General features: G+C 43.2%; 1 protein-coding gene across 2 annotated transcripts in view; it reads right to left on the minus strand.

Annotated features, from left to right (window-relative positions):
- Nucleotides 1-1,158: 1,158 nt before the first annotated feature.
- Nucleotides 1,159-17,681, minus strand: part of LOC132590222 (acyl-CoA 6-desaturase-like) — a 47,482-nt gene continuing 30,959 nt past the window's right edge. Inside the window, exons 6-13 of one of the 2 annotated variants that reach the window (XR_009556649.1) lie at nucleotides 9,857-9,917; nucleotides 7,225-7,301; nucleotides 6,943-7,040; nucleotides 4,328-4,424; nucleotides 3,711-3,790; nucleotides 2,706-2,831; nucleotides 1,378-1,657; nucleotides 1,159-1,339 (exon numbers count right to left, since the gene is read on the minus strand). Coding sequence is in view for 1 of the 2 variants with exons in the window: in XM_060263187.1 (XP_060119170.1) it covers nucleotides 1,606-1,657; nucleotides 2,706-2,831; nucleotides 3,711-3,790; nucleotides 4,328-4,424; nucleotides 6,943-7,040; nucleotides 7,225-7,301; nucleotides 9,857-9,917 (591 nt within the window). In the remaining variant the exon portion in view is untranslated. Of the gene's footprint in view, nucleotides 1,658-2,705; nucleotides 2,832-3,710; nucleotides 3,791-4,327; nucleotides 4,425-6,942; nucleotides 7,041-7,224; nucleotides 7,302-9,856; nucleotides 9,918-17,681 lie in introns of both variants that reach the window. The other variant, XM_060263187.1, reaches the window with a different exon arrangement.

A 17,681-nucleotide genomic window follows, 5' to 3' on the forward strand; every position in this document is an offset into this window, starting at 1 on the left:
CAGAGAAAACCCTGTGCAGTGCTTATAGTCAAGGAAATACAATTACTGAATTAGGGGAGGGATGGTGGCTCAATGGTAGAGCATCTGCTTGGTAAGCAGAAAGTCCCAGATTCAATCCCTGGCATCTCCAAAAAAGGGTCCAGGCAAATAGGTGTGAAAAACCTCAGCTTAAGACCCTGGAGAGCCGCTGCCAGTCTGAGTAGACAATACTGACTTTAATGGACCCAGGGACTGATTCAGTATAAGGCAGCTTCATATGTCCATATGATCCCTGCAAAATAATTTTAACAGAACATGAGGCACAGTTCTTAAAGAGGAGGGTATCAATTAGTTATGCAGCCTTGAGCTACTCACCTACAGTAGTTTGATCTTAACTCATTATGAGAATGCTGTACATGATTTACTCAAGTTCCCGTCACTGTTAATGGTTCCAGAAACAAGTCTCAATCTTTAAAGCAAGCCCCTCACTCCAGCAATCACTTTCTGATGCATTCTAGGCCTTTATAATTTGGGACATGGGGTCCCAAATTATCCCCCATGTCCCCAATATGAACCTACAGCTACATAGGCCCGATTAAGGATTCTATAAAGCGTCAGTCGACTGCTCAGACAAGTGGGAGTGGAGAAGAACTACATTTGGTCCCCTGCTCCAGATCCTGAACAGCCACGTGTAAATAACAACACTGTATAAAGACCCTGCATATGCACTGCCTGGCTGGTGATTTCATGTATGTAGCAGCCCTTTGTCTGCACAGCTCCACCATCCAGTTAGAGATATGAATATGAAAGCCTGCTTCCACTCATGTCTAGACTCTAGCTGGCCTAGAGTGACTGATCCAGGGTCAATGGGCACCACAAGTTTGTGCAGCCCCCTTGCTGAGAGAGGGGGAAGGAAAGAGAGTGCATGCACGCACACATGCACACAGCTTTGGCAGCATTCTGAGTGTTTTCTCAACTGCATCCTGCATGTAGTCTGTTCTTTATGTGCTTTATACAGTATGTTTTTTTAAAAAAAAAATTGTTCCAGAAATAAGAAATATTTGTATGATAATTATTAAATGTACTTTGTCTTGCTCTTTCTCCTCTTGTACCAACATTATTAAGGGAGAGAGGAGGGCCTGAGCTGATTTAAGTGTGTGCATGTGCTTTAAGGAGACTGATGTTCTTCATGTCTTCTCTAGTTCAAACTTGTGTAGCCATTGTCTGAAATGGGCCCGTTCCTGTATATCTGTGCATGAGAACCAAATGCCTTAGAGACTGGGATGGGGCTACTGCCATGAGTCTTAAGAAGAATGGGAAAATCCCTCTGGCCTCCTGCTCTTCTACTGCTTCATCCACCCTCCACAAAACAGAAGATGACCCCCATACCACTAGGACAGTTTTCAGCCTCCATATGTTAAGATCAGAATTTTCAATTAATCCTCTAAAGACATACCTGACACCCTCTCTGGTTTTAAACAGGTCCCCTGAACCCACCCCAGCATCACTTTCACAAGACAGGAAATCCCCCTTCAAACTGTACACACAGACATTGGACATTAAGAATACACATGTGAACCCCCAGCCCTCCCCTTTGCTAGCACCAGCCCCCACTGAAATCCAGCTTCATTTATGGAGGTAGGCATCCAACCAGAGTGCTCCAGATTTCTTGAGGGACCTACAGAATAAGAACAGAAGCATGAGGTTAGTTACGACATAATCTATATGCTAGAACACCTACATTCAGATCCAGCACTAAACTCCTCTGGGAGCCAAGGTATTCTGTAAGGCATATCTGGGTCCAGCATGGGGTCCCTCCATTATTTATTTTGCCATGGTTGTATCCTGCCTTACCCTAAGGACTTTGGCATGTAGCACACATTCTTTCTTTCTTTTTCTTCACATCAACACAATGAGATAGACTGGAGTGAGAGACAGTGGTGTATGTTCAATCATCTCTGGACTTCTCAGAGCAAGACCTTCCCATTTCCCCCTCCTGCTGTAATCCACTGAGCCCCTTCAAAACAACATATGGTCAAAGGGAGAGTTATGATTGGAGGGGGGAAACTGGTGGGAGTTGCTCCTCTCTTTTCTGCCATTCCACTGGATACACTATGTGGTTGGCATTCACGGCAGCAAGCTGAATAGTGATAATCCTTTAATGGGATAGGAAGCAAACAACTCACAAGCCATACTTGTTTTTGTCTTAGGGCCATTTGAGCTGTGTGAACACCTCCCATCACATGAATACAGAACTAAGCAATATATGGTTCCATAGATGTCAACAACGTGTTATTTTTCCTTTGCTAGAAAGGACAGATCCTTACTTATACACTACATTTCATCCCATCTTCCTGCCATTATGGAACTCAAAGTGTATGTAGGTCTCTCACCAAGGCAATGATTAGAGCTAGACTTGCTTGAGATTCAGCAAGCTTTCTGTATCATGTGCCCTCCCAAAATACCCCACGATTCCATTTCAGGATATGGATGTGTTTGCACATTGCCCATGCTGTATTCTAGTGCAGTATAGTGGGAGGCAGGCATGCTACCCCAATCACATGCAAAGGAGGCTCAGGTCAGTAAAGTCATCTGTCCATGCAGCTACTGTGTGTGACAGTTGTTAATGGGTCTGACATGGCCTGCAGGCCTTATGGATGCTTGCCATCTCCTCTAGCTTTCCTAGAACGAGTGAACAGACTGTCGATCTTTGTTAAATCTCTTACCCAACAATATCTGCAAATGCTCTCAGAAGAGGCTTTTCTTCATAAGCAACTCCATACTTCGCACACAGTGACTTCACTAGTGGTGCAATCTTGTAGTAGTTATGGCGTGGCATTGTAGGGAACAAACTTAAATCAAGCAGAAAACATAAGGGAACTATAGTAGCAGCATTCTTCATGGAAAACACATTCCTTAGAACTTCTCTTTAGAGGAACAAAGTTTGATCTGCATATATAGCAAACTAAGGAAACAGTGTCCAAAGGTGGTGCAATACTGTGCGGTTTCAGATTGCAAATGGGTGATCACTTAATTTTTTTTTTAAAAACAAACAAACACTTCTTGATGGTAGAAAATCAGCACAGCAAGTGATAAGCTGAGCTAGAATCTCCCTTGTGTGCCACTTTTTAATACACCGCTCTTCACTACCTGAAGGAGACTCAGAGCAGCTTACAATTCCCTTCTCTTCCTCTCCCCACAGCAGACACCCTGTGAGGTAGGTGGGGCTGAGAGAGTTCTGAAAGAACTGACTGACCTAAGGTCACTGGTGGCTTAATGCAGAGTAGGGAAAGAAACTTGGTTCTCCAGATTAGAGTCCATTGCTCTGAACTACTACATCAAGCTGGCTCTCATTATCAGTGCAGGGCTGCCAACACTGTGTTATCAAAAACCATAATGTCCCAAATTATGGCAAGTGTTCCCTCTGAGTTAGTGTGAACTAGCTCACAGTTTTTTAGCCTCCAGCTCACACATTTTTGTCTTAGCTCAGGAAGGATGGCTCCAAAGCAAACTAATTTATGCAGTAGCCAAATCGCTCACTCACAACTTTAATGCCAGAAGCTCATGAAGCAGAACTTTTGCTCCTAAGACTCCACAGCTTAGAGGGAGCATTGGAGGACTACGCTGTCTTCTTACTCCTCCCCTTCCATGTATCCCTGGGATTTCCCCAGAGAGTTACTCTCTCATCTGCAGAGGCAAATTTGTTTTTGATCCAAACACTGTATACTTACTGGTGCTCAATTTGAAAGTTCAGATGTCCACTGAACCAATCATTGAAAAAGGATTGTTCAATGTTGCAGGTAGCTGCCAACTGCAAAAAACAAGGAGACAGTGGTGGCTTTTGATGGTGACCAGTCTTGGAAACAGGTAAAATGGAATTAAACTTTGCTTTTCTGGTAAGATTTACTGATCTTTCACCATGCTCTTCAATCTATTATTCTAAGGATACAAGCCAAAGAAGCCCTTGTACATGTGGTTGTCTGATTCTACCACTGCCAATAAGAGTCTTTTTTTACTGCATCAAAGATACTGAAATTTTTCCATGGGTTTATGAACCAGCTTGTTATCTACGGAAATATAATTGTAGCAATTATGTCAGTAATCATGCTTCCTAGCTCCTTAGTTCAATACAGGCATTTCAAGGTCAGATAACCTATCTGTTGTTCTGTATAAACACTAAACATATCTTCTGCTGGGAGAAACTAAGGATACCAGTAATTCACAACTACTTCATTTAAGTGATTTTGTCCTAAAATTTTAGTACAGAACAGCATGACATTTCTTTAGTGGGATTTACTCCCAAGGAACTGTGCATAAATGTGCAACCTTATTAAGACTGGAAATTTACCTGAGCACTAAGCCAGTCTCTGTGCTTCTCACTGTCAATTTCCATTGGAATATGATTCATCTGTGTGACCCAAACAAACCAATGGCTTTCCATAAACCTTCAAGAAAAACAAATGGTTTTAGTTTTGATGATGTGAACAGATCCCTCTGGGACAGTGTTAGGCAAAGCAATGGCCAAGGAAGTTGTGTAGATGTTTACCAATGTAATGCAGGTCATCTACTACCCTGAGGATCATATTTGGGTGGAAAGGTGGCATATAAATGTTTTAAATGAATAAATGAAATCTATAGTCTCCATTTTCTGCATGTTCTCTGCTACGGGGCAGCACAGCCTCCCCTCAGATCAGGCATACCTCTGGGTCTCTTCTTCAGGAGGAACCTGGTGTGGCACATTACAGGTACAGAGAAAACGCCTATCACCCTGTTTTAATCATCTAATTTACACAGTTGTGTAATGAATACAGATGAGGCAGCTATCCAGAGGGGATAAAATCAGAAATAATAGTAGGACTCTTTGAAAGAGCTATAGAAATGAGAACCACTTTATAGTTTGTGTGTCTGTTTTTCTTGCAAAAAATCTTTCACCGACACACACATATACAAAGTGAGATTTGGAGTAAGCTATAGGCATTGTGGACTATCCCTCATTACAGTTCCTTCAGAAAACAGGGTTTGTCTGAAATATGTGAAGCACTTTCAGAGCCTATGAATTCAGCATTCTTCTTCTGAAAGAGTCATCCTTTTCATTTATATATGATTCTATGAGGCAAAGCACCTCAAGGGTTAAAGTGATTATTAGCAGGCTTGTTGCTCTGGCTTGCAGGTATCCTGTGATTGGGCCTTCCTGCTGACATTATCCTTATCTCTTTCAAGGTTGGATTTAAGAATGTGATAATTGGTTAACTGTAAGAACTCGTGTTCAGCTGTGTAACTGGATGGGAGGAAGGAAGAAGGTGTGGATTGTCAACATCTTCTGGAGAGTTCCATCAAGCAAGCTTCCTGTTGGGTTTGGGAGGCCACCTGGTGCCATATGACAAAAGATTATTATTAGGCCAGAGGGAAGCCATATCAACTTTATCATTTTGCCATGCTTTTGTTATGTTATGCTGCGTCATGATGGAAAGCTACATAGAGAACGCTTAAGCCACTAGCTTGGACTTTTGTATTCTAAGAAGGCGAGCCATCTAATACCAGATACTGAATGTATATTAGAAAGTTAGCTTTGTTGTTTTCTTTGTTGAGAAGTGGTGGAGACTGTGCTGTACAGTAATATTTGTCTTTTTCAAAAGTCTACTCAATAAACCTTTATACATTATTACAAATGATTTGTGTGCATTTAATCTCAAGGACCCACTATTCACTTGCCAAAGAACTGGTGACCCAGAGAGAGACCCAGGCTTGGGTTCTTAACAGATTCCAGTTTTTCTAACCAATTTTATTAACTGCAAATGCTGCTTTCATGTCACTGAATTCTTTTCGTTAACTGCACAATCCACTTGCCTCTATCAAAAACAGTGACTCTGATATTGTTTATGGTCAAAGATCATGAAATGAAACAGAGCCAAGTACAGCCCTTAATGAGCCAGGGACCCTTTCTCTCAGTTACAGCCTGTGTTTACTCCCATGATCATAAAAGAGAAATAAGACAGATAATTATCACTTCGTTATCTCACAACTGCTGATTGTGTAAATGAGTTTCAAAAACCCCCCTCTAGGGAGTCCTAGAAAAATAATAGTGTATGGCTACAGAATGGCCAGTTCTCTGTTTTAACCAGAATATGAAACTTAGCTCAGTAAAGAAACACCACAGCTATCATTATTTCTTGATCATGTTACAAGAAGCTGCCTTATATTGAGTCAGGTCCATTGGTCTACCAGGGTCATATTGTTTACTCAGACTGAAAGCAGTTCCCCCAGAGCTCCAGGAAGAGATCTTTCGTATTATCTGCTACCTGATCCTTTCAACTGGAGATGCTGGGGACTGAACCTAGGACCAACTGCATGCATAATAAATTTCTACTCCTTTCCTCCAAGAAATTTAGGGTGGTGTACATGGTTTCACCACATCTCTTTATATTAATAACATTCTGTGAGATAGATTAGGCAGAGAGTGTCATTGGCTCAGAATGGCGCTGTGAACTTCATGGCTGGTAGGGATTTCTACCTGTCTCTCTCTAGTGACTATACCACACAGGTTTTCTCACACAAGCTATGAAACACTTTAACAAAAAATACACCCCAGCTTTATAGTGCACTGCATTTATGATATTTTCTTGTGGCAACAACAGTGGTAAAGAAGGTGGCTTGGATCTTTTGCAGAGTGTACTGTTTCCTTCTCCCTTTACTCCAGGGGTGATAACGATAGCAATACTAATTAAGGCAATAAGAAATATTGAAATGGTTCACAGATTTCATCACTGCATGATAACTGCAGAACACATTACTTCCCTCCCCCCTTTTCCTCACAACAACCCTGTGAGGAAAACTGGGCTTCAAGAAAGTGAATGGACCAAGGTCATCCTTGGTTTCATGGCTTAAGATTAATTTGACACTGGGTCTCCCCAGTCCTAGTGTGACATTCTGGCCACAATACCACACTGGCTTTCTTTGTCTTACCTGACAAAGGTAAGGAGAAACAAGGATCCCAGAACTCCATAGAATGGGGTATATGTGAGAAAGTAGCGTAAGTAATAACTGAAGGCCCAGGCCAAGTCCTAGGGAGAGAAGAAAGGAATTATCTCAAGAGAACCTCCCTTCCGTATGTTACTGCTCACTCCCATATAGTGTTCAGAAATGCCTCTACTTCCCACAATCCCTCTGGTGTAGCTGAGTGTACCCAACTGCAATAGAACGCTGCTTAATGAAAGCATAGTAGGACTCAGAGAATCTTTCACTTACCGCCCAGAATTTGTATCTGAACATGGTCATGAAGATTTGCATTTGGAAATAAACTGGAATGAGGAGAGGTGGGAAAACTGAAAGGAAAACAAAATCCATTAGAAGAGGCAAAGCATAAAGCATAAAATGAAGCGGTGCCTTAGGGCTGGATAACTATTTAAGCATAATTGGAAAAATTAGGACTGGAATGAAGTGTTTTCTCTCAGGAAGAAGAAAGCAAGCTTTGCTGTGTATTTACTGCAATTATCTCAAGATGATCCCTTCCAGAAAAGTCTATGGGTTTCTCTTTTGAACCAATTTGAACGTTCTGAAAAATAACGTATGTCTTTCAGTGGCTGAACTGCTTCACAATACTAGAAGGCAATGCTGCATTTGAATATGCCTTCATGACAAATGCTCTCCTTGTGTAGAAAGCTAGGCAGGGATGCAAACAGCCTTGTCTGCCAGCTGGATCTGCCACATTTCTAGGTGAGGCTTTCAAATAAGGGAATGGGAAAATAATCATTTCCTCATTATCTTTAGGAACCTCTATAACCCTATAACTACCTCATGGCTCTGACTTCTTTAGTATATATGAATTGTTGTAGTCAGAAATGTATAAGCTGAAAACCATCAGTTGATTCAGAAGTTTTTGCCCCTGTATAACGAAGTTTTCTTAAATAATAATATCATTATCCCATTACTCCTCAGGCTCTTTAAGCAACCTGCCAGTACAATGTCATAATAGCTAAATGAATATTGTCAGAATTATTTATAAGCATTATAAGGGCAATAATGATCTTGGAAAAAGCATCTGGGAGACTCCTCAGTGAGCAGAGCTGGATAAATCAGGGGACTGGAGTGTAGAGTGCTACAAATTCTCAGCATGTGTGACAATCAGCTGCTTTTTTTTTAAAACAAATGTTCCTAGTGGAAGAAGCAGCTCTAATTTTTAAGTGGAAAGTGTCACAAATTAAAATGCCTGCTTTTAAAAAATAGTCTTAAGAGGCCAAGCACTACTCCCACTGGTGTCAATGAGAAAAGCTGTAGCACAGCTTTCTCTCTGAAATATGTGAAGGGAATTTTTTGACATGGGGGAATATTTAAACATGACATCCCCACACCTGAAGTGCAATATTATCAAGAGGACACGTTAACATGCTTGCTGTAAAGGCTTGGATTGACTGTTAAGGGACATTCACTTGCCCTGTTTTTGTTAGCCTTTGACGGCATTTTTTCTACCCAGTTTAATTACATCTCAGTAACAACAAATTGAGATGTAATTGTTTACATCTCAAGAACAACAAAAAAATCCTATGAAAAATCCATCTTTTTTGAAGCTGCCATTGTCCACCTTGATACTAATTTCTTGCACCATTTATGACTTAAAGCTAATAAAACACAAGCAGTAAAAATAATAGAGGGTGTGGTTCTGAACAGAATCTGGAAATTTCTCAAAATGGAATACAGTGGCAGCTATGAGACAGTTTACAGCTTATTGAAAGAGACATTACCCTGTCCCCTAACTTCAGATATGTGGAAGGGATCTGACTACTTACACATGGATGTACAAGCTCAACATTTACTCTCCGTGTTAATTATCATGTTATTGTTCCCTGTAGTAGAGCCCCGTGGTGCAGAGTCGTAAAGCTGCAGTCCTAAGCTCTGCTCACGACCTGAGTTCGATCCTGGCAGAAGCTGGGTTAAGGTAGCTGGCTCCAGGTTGGCACAGCTTTCCATCCTTCTGAGGTCAGTAAAATGACTACCCAGCTTGCTGAGGGGGGAAATGTAGATGGCTGGGGAAGGAAATGGCAAACCACCCTGTAAAAAGTCTGCCGTGAAAATGCTGTGAAAGCAATGTCACCCCAGAGTTGGAAATGACTGATGCTTGTCTTTTTAGTGATTATGATGTGAATAATGACACAGAAATATTGTACATGAAAGTGATGAAAGTATTTTATTGTAGCGCTACACAGTTGGCATTTCTTCATTGTATTGTCTCTTTACAACTGTGGATTCTTTGTTTATATATATATATATATATATATATATATATATATATATATATATATATGAATTATGGCACAATATACTTACACATGGAAGGACAGAATAGGATATAAACAGGGATACCGAGATCCACCACAAAACTCCCAGACAATGCACTCCCCTACCATTCCTCAGATTCAGAACATACACATGATATTTCAGTAGAATAGGTAGACTACTACTATTCTATACTAAATAGGGGAGGGACGGTGGCTCAATGGTAGAGCATCTGCTTGGTAAGCAGAAGGTCCCAGGTTCAATCCCTGGCATCTCCAACTAAAAAGGCTCCAGGCAAATAGACGTGAAAAACCTCAGCTTGAGACCCTGGAGAGCTGCTGCCAGTCTGATTAGACAATAGTGACTTTGATGGACTGAGAGTCTGATTCAGTATAAGACAGTTTTATATGTTCAAATATATTCCACAACATCACCTGGCTCAGCTCCACAAATCATTACTTTGAGCTCCCCTATTTTGTACTGCTGGTCTCCTCTCAGCACTCCTGGGCATAGATAATAGCTGTGTTTAAGCAGAAGAGCTATAAATATTATCTTCTTTCCTGCCTTCTGGGAATATATGGAAATAGAATGAAATGAAGATACACACCGAAAAAGAAGTATTGGTGTTGATGGTTATAAGGAAAATACTTCAGTTTCTTTTCTCCATACTGAAAAAGAAAGCAGGGGTAGGGAGCAGAGAAAGGCTCTTAACTTTACACTCATGGATGGGAACAATTTCATAATTTAAGATTTGTTCTTATGTTATCTTTTTTTTAATTATCTCACCAGTTCCATTTAATATTTAAAACCAGGCTTGTAAATGTGTATTTACTTTGGCAAGGAAGAACTGCCTTCAGGCAACCAGGTGGAACAGTTTACTAAAGAGGGTTTCTCCGCCCACAGGCAGTAAAAAGTATGTGTGGGCATGCAGGCTAGTCAGGATTTTGGCAAGATAGTAATTTCTATGGCTCTGTCTGAGGTCAATCAACATTAATATTCCTTTTGTGAATGATAGGTGGACACAGCACAGAAAAGTTTGCCAGGATTTTTTCATTCTATGGTGACCTATCTGGATATGATGGAACATCAGGATGAAAAAGGGTGACCTTTTTGATTGCTGGGAGGACTGAAAGGATTGACAAAAACAGGCCACACAGTTCAAACAGCACCTTTCTCTATGATGCAAATACCTGTTTAAAATCAAGGAAGTGAAAAAAATGAGGTTTGGTTCAGACACATGGGGGGATGAGATGCCAGAACAAACTACGGTCTGCAGGTTGAGTACCATGAAGGATCTCATTCTGGAATACTTCTCTATGGCCGTTTTCGCACTTAGCGTTTGCTCCCCTTATTCCGCGGCGCAATTATGTCCGGCTCATTTTCCTTGTTTTCGCACTAGTGACTCTTTTGCGGAGTCGCGTCCCCTGAAGCCCCGGCTCAAATCGTTTTCGCACTGGCATCCGGAAGGAGGTGGATCTAGATACTCCGGCGTGAAACCCCTGCAGCACCGGAGCAAGACGCAGCGCCGGAGCAACAGGTGCAAAAACCAGGAAAAGATCCGGAGGTAAATGTGGTGCTACGCTGGAGTAAACGCTAGTTCGAAAACGGCCTAAGTTAAATATTCCCTGAAAATAGAAAACAGGCACACCAAGCAAAGAGAGTGAGTAGAATCTTGCTATTTTTTCCTATCCTGTATTCCTATTTTGTATTAAAGGTCATTCAAAACTGTAATCCACAATCTGCAGTTCGTTCTACTACTTCATGATTTTGCTACCTTATTATTGTTTTACTAAAGAAAAATACATTTGATGTTGATTAGGAAGACCTGGGTTCAAATCCTCATCCATGATGCTCTCTGGGTAATTCTAGAATAGCCACTACTAGGGTTCCCACTAAGGTGTGATTGATGAACTAATTTTTAGGCCTCAGCACAAGAATGGCTGACCCAGCTCCTGACCTTGTGTGGCCTGGCTGACTGTCTCACATGGCCCTGGGCATCAGCCAGTTTTCCTCTTGGCAGACAAGGCGGCTAGCCAGCAGGGTGGCTCCTCCTGAACACCACCCACCCCCTGCATGTCAGAAAAAAAAAGCGCAGGTTGCCATGTGGATGTGGTGCTGGAGTGTTTGGCAGAAGTTTTGGCTGCATCACAGGGTCCACCAGTCTGGCATCCCAAAGGCTGAGAGGAAAGAAGGACAGAGTGCATCAGGCCCAAGGGAGGGGACTGCTAGGCCCCGGGCCCCTGCCCTAAAACTGCTCTGCAAAGGCACATGGGTGAGAGGGAGCTAGCTGGCACTTCCCCCGACCCAGCCCAACACTCTGCCTGGCAGATGAAGGCACACCTTTACCTGCCTGGCAACTGGGACACAAGCCCTGACTATCCTCCCTGTGCTGCTGTGCCCCACCACATCAGGTGAGTCACCCCCCTTGCCCAAGTGTTCACCTTTCCCCTACAATTGGGTTTTGCTGGGAACATGGCCCTTCCTATGGCTGGCATGACCGTAGGATGGTTGCATTCCCAGCAGAAGACCATTGTGGGAGGGGAGGTGGATGGCCTGGGCCCCTTCTTACAGTTGGCATGACTCCACGAGAATTTTGAAGAACCCTCCCGCCTGTGCTGGTCGGCCGGTGAGAGACTCAAGTTGGCTGCTCCTGACTTAGAACAGGCAGGAAAGCTCTTCAAATTCCTTGTGTAGTCACACGGACTGTAGGAAGGGGCCCAGGCCACATGTCCCTTCCCCGCCCCCAGCAAGCTTTTGGGGTGCCCCTCCCTTTCTTTCATTCCTCTTACTCCATCTATTTGCTTTCTTTCCATTTCCCTCCCTCCCTCCCATGATAAGTTCCATATTTGATCTGTCATACAAATTGCAGTCTATATTTCACGTTTGCATGTTTTGTATGTTTGTGAACTAAAATGTTTCAAAATATATACAAAAATGTAGGCCTGTTTTGCCTCATGAGGAAGTGTTCTGCTCACAAGATGATATAGTTTAGGAGGAACATTGGCACCTCTCTGTGTTACCAACCTCACAGGGCATTTTAAAGAATAAAAGGGTTGGGGCAAATTTAAGTACACTTTCTTGAGCTCCCTGAAGGAAGGGCTGTACACAATAAAATACATTTGCTATAATATTTCAGAACACCGACATTTAATGATAGGTTGTCTTGATAGCTGCAGTTTCAGTGATCCTTGGGGTGGTGGCCACAGATTTGTTCCCTGGCACCCACTTGCTTCATTTCTGGATTTTTTTTTACTGCACTAAAGCAGTGAGCATCTCCTTTGTGCCAGCATTAAGTACCCATTTGGAAGCCAATACCTCCATCATAGCAGCATGTGGGACCATCTTGGCTGGCACCCTCCTCTGTTCTTCATGCTTGCTTTGCCACCCTCCCCTCTGCCCGCAGAGTGGCTAGCAGTCTGCAGATCTGGATGATAATTGCATTAATATCTGCCATCTATTTTTATAATGTATTTCTATATTGTTGTTTTATTTAGCAAATGTTTTAATGCTTCTGTACATTATCCAGAACCCTGAATTAATTATAATAATACTAGTAATATTGCCAGTGAGTTTCACCAGACATCCTATAGGCTTTAGTATTTTAACAGAGTGATTGCTCTGTCTTTACAACATCTTTATCACATCAACTGGGTGAAAGAGGCCCCAACTACTTAACCCCCCCCATAATTAAAATGCTTTTATTCCTCTCATCTCCCCCCCCCCCCCGGTATATTTTCTGGCTGTACTAGATATCAGTAGGTTTCTCACCATATGGGTGACAACTCAGTTCATGCTGAATTGTATGCGTGAACATTACTGAATGAATTGTTCAAGGAAAATTCCAAAGCATGGTTTTGGCTCAGAGATCCCATGTTGCACAATTTGGTTATGTAACACATTCTTATTAAAAGGCTCCTTCAGAGCTGATAGAAGAAGAAGATATTGGATTTATATCCCGCCCTCCACTCCGAAGAGTCTCAGAGCGGCTCACAATCTCCTTTACCTTCCTCCCCCACAACAGACACCCTGTGAGGTGGGTCGGGCTGGAGAGGGCTCTCACAGCAGCTGCCCTTTCAAGGACAACCTCTGCCAGAGCTATGGCTGACCCAAGGCCATGCTAGCAGGTGCAAGTGGAGGATAGGCAAAAGTTAACAGAAAACTGAGCTGAAGCATCTTTAAAAACCAGTTGTGTCTATTTTCTTAGTCCACAATTGGGTACACAACAGTGCCATTCTAAGCAGAGTTACACCCTTCTAGTCTACCGACTTCAGTGCATTTAGTCAAACCAGTCATGGGAGCGAATCAAGCCTATGACCTCCTGTAACATGGCCATACAAAACTTAGGTGCCATGAGGAACTTATTAAGGGTCCTTAGGTCCAATACAGACAGGAAGGTCTGGCGTGACTTCGTCTATGGGGTCGCAGAGTCAAGTCTCAACTGTGCAACTGAACAACAAAAAGGTCTGATACTTTACCACAGACTTTCTTATCAACTAGGAAATAACGAGAATAAAAACCAGATTTGATCTCATGCAATGGAACAGGCTCAATAGCACCTTTATTCAAAAGTTGGAACACCTCCTGTTGCTGCTCTGGAGGTGCCATGGATGGAGAGGAATCAGAAAGGCAACCAACTGGTGAAACACAAAACTGAAGGAAATATCCTTGTTGAATGATGCTAACAACCCAAGTATCAGAGGTAACTGACTCCCAAACAGGGACATAGCATGATAAACAGGGTAAAACAAGTAGAGACTGAGCGGACAGTCAGAATTGAGGCCTATCTTTGCCAGAAGCCTTCTGAGACAAAGCAGGAACCTGCCTGGGGCAGCTGAAGAGATTCCTTCCCTCAATTCTCATCTTAGTATCATTGGGATGGTGGTGCAGTGGGGCCATAGGATTATGGTGGAAACCATGGATCTAGTGCATGAGTCTGTGATATGTCATGCAAGATTTAGTCACTGCTTTCCAAGCTTGAAGCCCTCTACTTGTAGGACTTTGGCCAAAGCTTTGTATTCTTCTATTAGTGAATCAATGAATGTAGTCATTCTTTCCCACAGAACATTTGGTAGAACCTCATAATGGCATTAAAAGTTTGCCATGAGCAGAGTTAGGGCCAATGATCTTGCAACAAAAGCCATCAAGCTTATGTCCCTCTTGGTCAAATCGTAAAGAATGAAGCCTGGAGCACTGCTTAGCTGATATGACTTCCGTCACGATGAAGTCAGAAGTAGGGCGAGCAGAAAGGAAATCATAGTCCTCTCCTAAAACTTTGCACATGTGGCCAGTTTTCTTGGCAGCAAGGGGGACTGATAGATAGATTTGGATATGTCCAGCAATCCCTGTAGCATGGGGAAAGCAATTAAGCACCGTGGCACAGAGTGGTAAAGCTGCAGTACTGCAATTCAAGCTCTTTGCTCATGACCTGAGTTCGATCCTGGCGGGAGCTGGGTTCAGGGAGCCGGCTCAAGATTGACTCAGCCTTCCATCCTTCCAAGGTCAGTAAAATAAGTACCCAGCTTGCTGGGTGGGGGGTGGAGTGTAGATGACTGGTGAAGGCAATGGCAAACCATCCCATTAAAAAGTCTGTCGTGAAAACATCGTGATGTGATGTCACCCTACAGTTGGAAACTACTGGTGCTTGCACAGGGGACTACCTTTACCTTTTTTGGGTGGGTAAAGAGCCTTCAAAATGGGGTTAGACATAATTGGTTCTGAGCAGATCACTTCAATATTAAGAGACTTAGCCATTTGGATCAGTTGTTAGGAATAGAGACAGAGATCTTCCATTGGGAAAACAGGTGATGGGTTTGAGATACATTTGTTAGGTGATGGTTCTGAGGGGGCACTGGAACTGCCTAAAGGCAGAAGTTTTTTCTTGTCTGATTCCAAGGGACCTGAATCCATAGCAAATGGGGTTGATGGGGGAGCACAACACGGCCAGGAGCTCGGTTTCATGGAAGGTGGTGGCTGCTGTTCTCACTGCATAGGCCAGTACATGGGTGGTGGGGCATACTGGAACCATTGTGGAGGTTGTAGTCACAAATACTGAGCAGCTTGAGAGTCTCCCAAAGATCTACAACATTAGGGTTTGTAGAATCTTTCGGGCTCAAGTGCCGTGTTCTACTGGAGAAAGTTTTCCTTCCAGACGTTTTGTTCTCAGCTGCGGAGAACATCCTCAGTGGCGTTGCAGCCGGAGCAGGCGCTCTGACCTTCTTGGCTGCTGTGAGTTGAGAGACATTGTTTAACTGAGGAAACTTCAGCTTCAGAGGAAGACTGGGGAGCAACCTCAATAATGTAATTGTAAAAAGAAAGAGATGGTGACCATCTATGAATTGGAGAAGGGGTCTGAGGTCACTGGGTGGGGGACAGATCTGTTCCTGGTTGGGTGGCGGAGGGATGGGAAGTTTTATGCTTCGACATCTATTTTTTCTTTTGCAGCAATGGTTCCAAGGCACTACGTGCTGCTGAGGACTACTTTGGAGCTGACTGTGGGCCTGGTTCTGATACAGATCCCAAGAGTGCTGACCCTGAAGGGAGGGTATGAGCCCAACAGTCCAGTTCTGACTCCTTGGAAGACATCTGATCTTCTCCAAGGGCTGCTAAAGCTTTCTTCCAAAGGGTGACTTTCACCCTGGGAGCTCAGTTTATGCCAGCCTTGGAGTGAACTTCTTGCAAATAGAGCAGGCAGAGATGTTGTGGGCCTCACCCAGGCATAGGATACCATGGTCATCTGACTGAGCCATTTTTATACCACATTTGATGCACTTTTTAAAGAGAGCTATAGCTTAATAATAAAGTCCTCTTTCCAATTCCCATTTTTGTAAGAAGCCGGGTGAAGAAATGAAGGGAAGAAGAGTGAATGGGGGGGGGGGGGGAATCACTAGAGAAAAACTTGGGAGGATCAGAAGAGAGTGAAGACATTTGATCTCCATGGCAGCAAAGAAAGGACTGAGGGGAGGAGAGTTCGCCCTGCCCTGTCACATGTCCACTGGGCAGGAAACAGCTGGGCCATGCAGGGAGGAGGCTGAGTGCTTTAAATGTTCTAAATAGTTTTTAAAAAGAGATTTCCATGGTAGGACTACACAGAGGCCACAAAGATGAACTACTGCTTGGTGACCAATATTCCTTTTTTTTGGGGGGGGGGGGTGTGTGACAAGTGCTTGAACTGGTAGTCCCTACAGAACGTCAGGCAGTTTGGAGGAGACGGATTATCTGGAGCAGGGGTGTCAAACTCATTTGTTATGACGGCTGGATCTGACATAAATGAGACTTTGTTGAGCCGGGCCATGCCGGGCCAGGCCATGTATGTACCTTTATAAGATTAGGTAGCAGAGATATAAGTTTTATAAAGAACACAGACAAACACAAATATATACCTTAAAAAAAACTTAAAACACTCATTGGTTTTAAAGATGCTTTCTTTGTATTTGGGCAAAGGAAGCTCTGGCTCTTTCCTTCCTTCCTCAGGGGAGTAGGATGGGGAGGAGCCTCAGCCAAGAGAAGGAAGAGAGGCTTGGCTCAGTAGCTCTGCTGTGCAATTGAGAGAGCTTGGCTATTCCTCCTCCCTTCTTCTCCAAGGGAGGAGCCTCAGCCGATGGAGAAAATAGAGGTTTTGCTCTGCGGCTCCTGTGCAATTGAGCAAGCCTTACAAAGCAAGCTGTTACGTAGAAGGAAGCAAGAGAGAGGGAGAAGGAAGCAGAGGACAGTCAATTGCTTGCAGGCCTGATAGGAACCCTCCTGGGGCCTGATTCGGCTCCCAAATGGCATGTTTGACATTCCTGATCTAGACCTATTTTAAGCAGGATTCAAGTCTGAGCGTGACATGGAAATGGTTGCCCTGACTAATGCTCTTCACCAGGACAGTGATAGGGTAGAATATCCTTGTTGATTCTCCTGGGCCTTTTGGTGACTTTGGATACCACCAGTCATGGTATCTTGTTGGAGAAGATGGCCCGATTGGGAGTAGGGGCAACATTTGGTGGTTCTGCTTTTACTTGGTTGAATAATTCCAGAAGCTGGTGCTGGGGACTGCTGCTCAGACTGCTAGCATTTATGCTATGAGGTCTTGCAGAAATACATTTTATCCCCTGTGATGAATAGCATCTACATGAAACTTCTCGAGGAGTTTGTCAAGAGATCTGGAGAAAGGTATCACCAATATGTGGATGTCAGCCCACTGTATTTCTCCTTAAAAGGTGAGTCAGGTGGATCTGTAGAAGTCCTGAAAAAATGCCAGGAGAAGGTGATGGGATGGGATGAGGGCTAACAAACTGAAATTCAGTCAGGATAAGACTGAGGCGTTGTTCAATGACAAAGATGCACCAGGATTTATCTACTTAATTTATACCCTGCCTTTCTCAACCATGCGACTTGCATCATTCTTCTCTCCTCCATTTCATCTTCACAACAACCCCTACGTTAAGCTGAGA

Source organism: Heteronotia binoei, chromosome 21, assembly GCF_032191835.1.
Source record: "Heteronotia binoei isolate CCM8104 ecotype False Entrance Well chromosome 21, APGP_CSIRO_Hbin_v1, whole genome shotgun sequence".
Taxonomy (NCBI): Eukaryota; Metazoa; Chordata; class Lepidosauria; order Squamata; family Gekkonidae; genus Heteronotia; species Heteronotia binoei.